Source organism: Plectropomus leopardus, unplaced genomic scaffold, assembly GCF_008729295.1.
Source record: "Plectropomus leopardus isolate mb unplaced genomic scaffold, YSFRI_Pleo_2.0 unplaced_scaffold3159, whole genome shotgun sequence".
NCBI lineage: Eukaryota > Metazoa > Chordata > Actinopteri > Perciformes > Serranidae > Plectropomus > Plectropomus leopardus.
In genome coordinates, this window is record NW_024634471.1 from 1307 (window position 1) to 7416 (window position 6110).

General features: G+C 41.9%; 1 protein-coding gene across 1 annotated transcript; it reads left to right on the forward strand.

Annotated features, from left to right (window-relative positions):
- Positions 1-396: 396 nt before the first annotated feature.
- Positions 397-2937, forward strand: LOC121938741 (substance-P receptor-like; the record flags this gene model as incomplete). Its single annotated transcript, XM_042481911.1, has 4 exons — positions 397-547; positions 707-903; positions 1865-1961; positions 2752-2937. Coding segments are annotated over 4 exons (631 nt in total), but the record flags the coding sequence as incomplete, so codon positions are not given.
- Between the last annotated feature and the right edge of the window lie 3173 nt (positions 2938-6110).

Here is a 6110-nt window from a genome sequence, read left to right on the forward strand (position 1 = left end):
ATGTTCTAAAGTCCTAAAAAGCCCTACAATCCTAAAAATGTGCTATAATCCGAGAAATACCCAAAAATCCTACAAACGTGCATAAATCCCTGAAATGTCCTCAAATCCTAGAAATGTCCTCAAATCCTCAAAATGACCTAAAAACCTAGAAATTTCTTGTAATCTCAGAAACATCAACATAGAAATGTCCTGAAATCCTAGAAACGTGCTTAAATAAAAGAAATGTCCTAAAATCTTAGAAATGTGCTAAAATCTTAGATGTGCTAAAATGCTAGAAACATCCTAAAATCCTAAAAATGTCCTAAAATCCAGACTATGAAAACCAACTTTCTCTATAGAGGAGACTTAAGTGTGAATCTGAATCTGAATCCTTTTTCTCTGTCGCTCATTTCCCAGATACTACGTATGTGTGACACTGCTGATCTACTTTCTGCCCCTTTGCATTATGGGATGTGCGTACACGATCGTGGGCGTCACCCTGTGGGCGAGCGAGATTCCCGGAGACTCCTCTGAACACTACAAACAACAGCTGAACGCCAAACGCAAGGTGATGCAAACACACACAGACCAGTTCTGGCCGTGCAGCGTCTCCAAACACCATCATTTGATTTGATGGTTTTTTAATCCCCACGTGGGAAAACAGAAATGCTGAGAGATTATTTTAAACCCGCCGTGCGCCCACTCTGTGTTTTTTTGTCTGTGGCAGGCAGTGAAGATGATGATCGTGGTTGTGTGTACGTTTGCTGTCTGCTGGCTGCCCTATCACATCTACTTCCTCCTGCACCAGTTCTTCCCCGAGTTATTCGAGCAGCGCTACATCCAGCAGGTGTACCTCGCCATCATGTGGCTCGCCATGAGCTCCACCATGTACAACCCCATCATCTACTACTGCCTCAACAGCAGGTAGGCTGCCCTAAAATCCTAGAAGCATCCAAAAAATGTCCTAAAATCCTAGAAATGTCCTGAAAACTGAAAAACATCCTAAAACCCAAACATGCTAATATCTGAGAGCAACCTATAATCCTAGACTTGTCTTAAAATCCTAGAAATGTCCTCAAATCCTGGAAATATCCTAAAATTCTAGAAACACGCTAAAATCCGATAAACGTTCTAAAATATATAATATATAATATAACAGGCTAAAAAATGACAAATGTCCTAAAAAATAGAAATGTGCTAAAATCCTTGAAATGTCTTAAAATCCTAAATATGTCCTACAATCCTAGAAATGTGTTAAAATATCATGAACATCCTAAAATCCAAGAAAAGTCCTACAATCCAAGAAATGACCTGAAGTCCGATAAGCGTCTAAAAAATCCTGCAAATGCCCCATGATACTAGAAATGTCCTCAAATCCTAGAAACGTGCTAAAATGCTAGAAACGTGCTAAAATGCTAGAAATGTGCTAAAATGCTAGAAATGTCCTAAAATACGTTGAATGTCCTAAAATCATAGAAATGTGCTAACATTTTAGAAATTTCCTAAAATCCTTGAAATATCCTAAAATACTACAAATGTCTTAAGATCCTAGAAATGTCCTAAAATTCTAGAAATGTGCTAAAATCATAGAAATATCCCGTAATTCTGGAAATGTGCTAAAATCTTAGAAACAACCTTAAAACCCTAGAAATGATTGAAATCTGATAAGTGTCCTTAAATCCTAGAAAAGTGCTAATATCCGAGAGATGTCCTAAAATCCTCCAATAATCTACCACGGGCTCAACAGCAGGTAGGAGGCGTGTCGTCGTATCATCCTGTCAAAAAGACGAGCTCTGTCCGTTTCTCTGTCTGCTCGTGTGTAATCTGTAATCTGTGTTTGTGTCTGTAATCTCACCTCTTTAATCCGCCCTGTTGTGAAATGCAGGTTCAGAGCAGGTTTCCAGCAGGTGTTTTGCTGCTGCGCTCCCGCCGCCGTCAAAGACGAGCTGGAGCTCAAGTCGCCGCGCTACCTGCAGACACAGGTGAGATTAAGAGAAACCGATCAGGAGGACGACGGGTCTGCTGATCACGAAAAGCATGAAAACCACAATGTGCATCACTTTACCTTCAACCGGGCTTTTCTCAGTCCCTGTCGTCAAATACAGATGTTTTATCGAACCCGTCAGCGTACCATATCAACGCCAAAGGCGCCCTTTACTGCAGGGATCCTCAGCTGGTTTTGTCTGGGAACAGGATTTTAGGATTTTTTTAGGATTATAGGACGTTTCTAGGATTTTAGGACATTAGAGTCTTAGCCAGGACCTCTGCCAAGTTTGAAGGATTTTAGGAGGTTTTTGGATTGCAGTTCATTTCTTGGATTTTGGCACATTTGTAGGTTTTTAGGACGTATCTAGGATTTTAGGACATATCATGGATTTATGCAAGTATCTACGATTCAGGACATTTCTAGAATTTGAGGGATTTTAGGTCATTTCTAGGAATTTAGCACTTTTCTAGGATTTTAGGATGGTTCTTGGATTTTAGCACAGTTGTAGGATTTCAGGACATTTCTAAGATTATAGCACAAATGTAGGTTCAAGGACAGGATTATAGGACATTTCCAGGATTTAACATGTTTCTTGGATTTTAGGATGTTTCTAGGATTATTCATTTACAGGAATTAACATATCTGTGAATCAAATGTTTTCCAAAAGGTTCACAATTATATATATTAAAAAAACATAAGAAATGAGTAAAGAAGCAAGTATTAAATTTGTGATTATGTCCTTCCATGAATGAATCTATCAATAATTTAACCATCTGTGTTTTCAGGTGAGTATATATCGAGCCAGTCGGATGGAGACGGTTGTTTCCACCGCTGTCCAGCCTGAAGCGGCGGAGCAAAAGACGGCAGAGCTGCCGTCCTGCTCCCCCCACAGCCAGCCTCATCCAGAGGTCACATCCAACGGCTCGGGCTCGGAGACGCTGACCAAGAGCCCCGACAGCAGCTCACAGTAGAGCAAACACCATCAGGTGGTGCGGGGACACAGCGTGGACGTGTGACGAGCGGCGGCTCAAAGCGCCTTCAGCTCTCACAGTTGTGAAGAGGCAGCGGAGCTCAGACGCTGTCGGACCGTCGGGAGCGTTATTTATCTGTGACGTTTGGCTCGAACCAGCAAGACAAGTGCATTTAAACCACACGGAGAGCTACGAAGATCATCAGGGAGAGGGGGAGTCAAAACCAGAGGAGGACATACTCGCATCTTACTCGAGTATTTCCAGGTTTTTTACTTACTAAAGTTAAAGCTGGAGTTTGTGTCCACCTCTGTGAGTCAGAGTAATTACACAACAACATAAAAGCGTGCTTAAAGGTCGAGTGAGTCGTTTTTCCACACTTGATGAAAAATATCCGCTAACATCTGGCTTTTGTATTTAATTGGAAAAGTTATAACCAGCGTTCACTCCTCAAATCACTGCAGTACTTGAGGATATTTATCAGCCTCAGAAACACGACACCTACACATGCGCTAATTTAAGCCAAATAAAACAAAGTACAAGCATGCAAGCAGCCTTAGAACATTAATCCAAAATTTGTCCACGCCAAATTTGAGACAGAGACTGATGATAAAAAAAGAAGGAGCATTTTCACTGGCCTCCATGCTGCTTTCTGCTGTTTGCTAATCTGTTTTCATCTTGTCTGTGGCGTTGACTGTGACACAACAGTAAAAAACAAAAACAGAAAGGCGTACTCCTCGGCTGCAGAGCCGTGTACACAGCTCCAGTATACTGACAATGGAAAAGAAGTCTATCAGATATTTTGGGCAAGTGTTTGGTTTGTCCGTTTTGGGCTACTGTAGAAACATGGTGACCTCCGTACACGAGGGCCCGCTCCCTGTGTAGATATAATCAGCTCATTCTGAGGCAACAAAAACAAAACGATTCTTATGTTTAGGTGATTATACACGAATGAAACCAGACTTACTATATTCTATTCAATTTCTCGCAATATATCCCCGTAAATCCACCACTCTGGAGCTTTAATCAGCATTGTGTGAACTTGGACGTTCATTTATATGTAAGAGCCTCGCACTCCATCGTTTCTCTTTTGTTCTTCCATCACTGGCGAACTGTTGGACACCACAGACTTGAAACACTGATCGAAACACATCGGCCGACCTCACGCCGGCCCGTTTCATCATCCGGCGTGTGTGCGGCTCAGACACTCGACCAGCTTTCTGGGGCTGGTTTTGGAAAGCGTGACCGTCCGCTTCCCCTTGGCAACAGTGTCACAGCAAGTTGGTGACGCCGTGTTTGTGTCGTGTGGAAACAGGGACACAGATTCAGTCTGTGTGTGTGTGTGTGTGTGTGTGTGTGTGTGTGTGTGTGTGTGTGTGTGTGTGTGTGTGTGTGTGTGTGTGTGTGTGTGTGGGTCTAGCACCTGTTGGGCAGGATTAGCCCCTTGTTTTGACAATGCGTTGAGCAGAGTTCAGTGTGCAGCAGCCAGGTCACAGGCCAGCCAAATATAGACGACGGGACGCAGAGGCGCATTAAGAGGAGGTGATGAAGTCCTACAACTGTGATACTCAACTTACAGCCTGCGGACCAAATCTGGCCCCCCACAGGGTCACAGTGGCCCCCAAAACATTCATAATTCACAATAAAACTAAAGTGATTCACACTGGGAATCGTTTTTGTACTTTTAGTATACATCAGGTACCAGGGTGCATTAAAGAGCATCAAAATAGAGCTTGTTGATCAAAAAAAGTGCCAGAAGAGGATCCCCCACACCCCCGACAGAGGTCCTAGATAAGACACTAATGTCCTAAAATCACAGAAATGCCATAAAATCCGAGACATGTCCTAGAAACATCCTACAATCCAAGAAATGTTCTAAAATCAGAGAAATGTCCAAAAAACCTCAAAATGTCCCAAAATCTGAGAAATGTCCTGAAATCCCAGAAATGTCCTAAAATCCTTGAGAAGTCCTAAAATATGACAAACATCCTAAAATACTAGAAATGTGCTAAAATCCCAGAAATGTCTTAAAATCCTCGAAATGTTCTAAAAGCCTGGGAATGTCCTAAAATGCAAGAAACATCCTAAAACCCAAGAAACAACCTAAAATCTGAGAAATGTCCCAAAATCCTGGGAATGTCTTGAAATGTGAGAGGCATCCTAAAATCCAAGAAACATCCTAAAACCCTAGAAATGTCCTAAAATCCTGGAACTGGACTGAAATGCTAAAAACACGTATGGGGCTGCTGCGAGTGGCCCCCGGCCCCCTGCCATTCAGCCCCCCCCCATGTTGAGTATAAGTATAGTAGAGGAAATAAAAGGGACGTCACCACAGCTCGTGTGTCCCGGTGCATCTGTTTACGGTGGTGGACTGGGAGAAGTGGGACGTCACTGGTGAGGAATGATGTTATTTCAGCCTCGCAGACAACAGCTGCTCAAACACAGTCACATAACGTCCACGCGGTTCACCTGCTCTGTTTGTCGTAATGTGAGTGTGTGTTGTTGAGCGTACAGAGTGTGCGAGGACCAAATATTATCATGTCATGACATGTTGTCATTTACTGGTTCGGTATAATTACAGGAGGTGATTTCTGGTATTTCCCACCTGTCTGATGTGCTGATACACAAAACTGGTTTGTGTTATGGACGTTATGTGTTTCAGAAACAAGGATGTGCTGTTATTTCCTAACACTGCGTTTGAAATAAAATATTTAATCTTTAATGTCAATTTATATACAAAAATAATACCATATCAGTGTTGCTGTGTTGTTATACTGTTCACTGAAGATGAAGAGTGCCGTTACTGTGTGTTAGTTAATATTTTATCTGCTGATGGTGAAGGACAAACCAGAACCGAGAGGAACGGCACCCGAATAACACCGAGGGCCACGTTTAACCCTTTAAACTTGAGCAAATTGTTTTGATTTCTTTAGAAAATAAAGGGGAAGGCAACAAGCTTTATCATGACAAGACGTTGCCCAAAAATTAGCAGAAATATGTATAAAAAAGAAAAATCTGAAAAATCCCCAGTTTTCAAAGGGTCGATTTATAGCTCATGGTGCACGTTTGTTATTTACACTGTTCAATTAATGCCACAAAAGAGTCTGACTTAATAATATCTTAATTAGAAAAATGCCCCAAAAATCAGTTGAAATGTCCACTTACAGTAAAGTTGT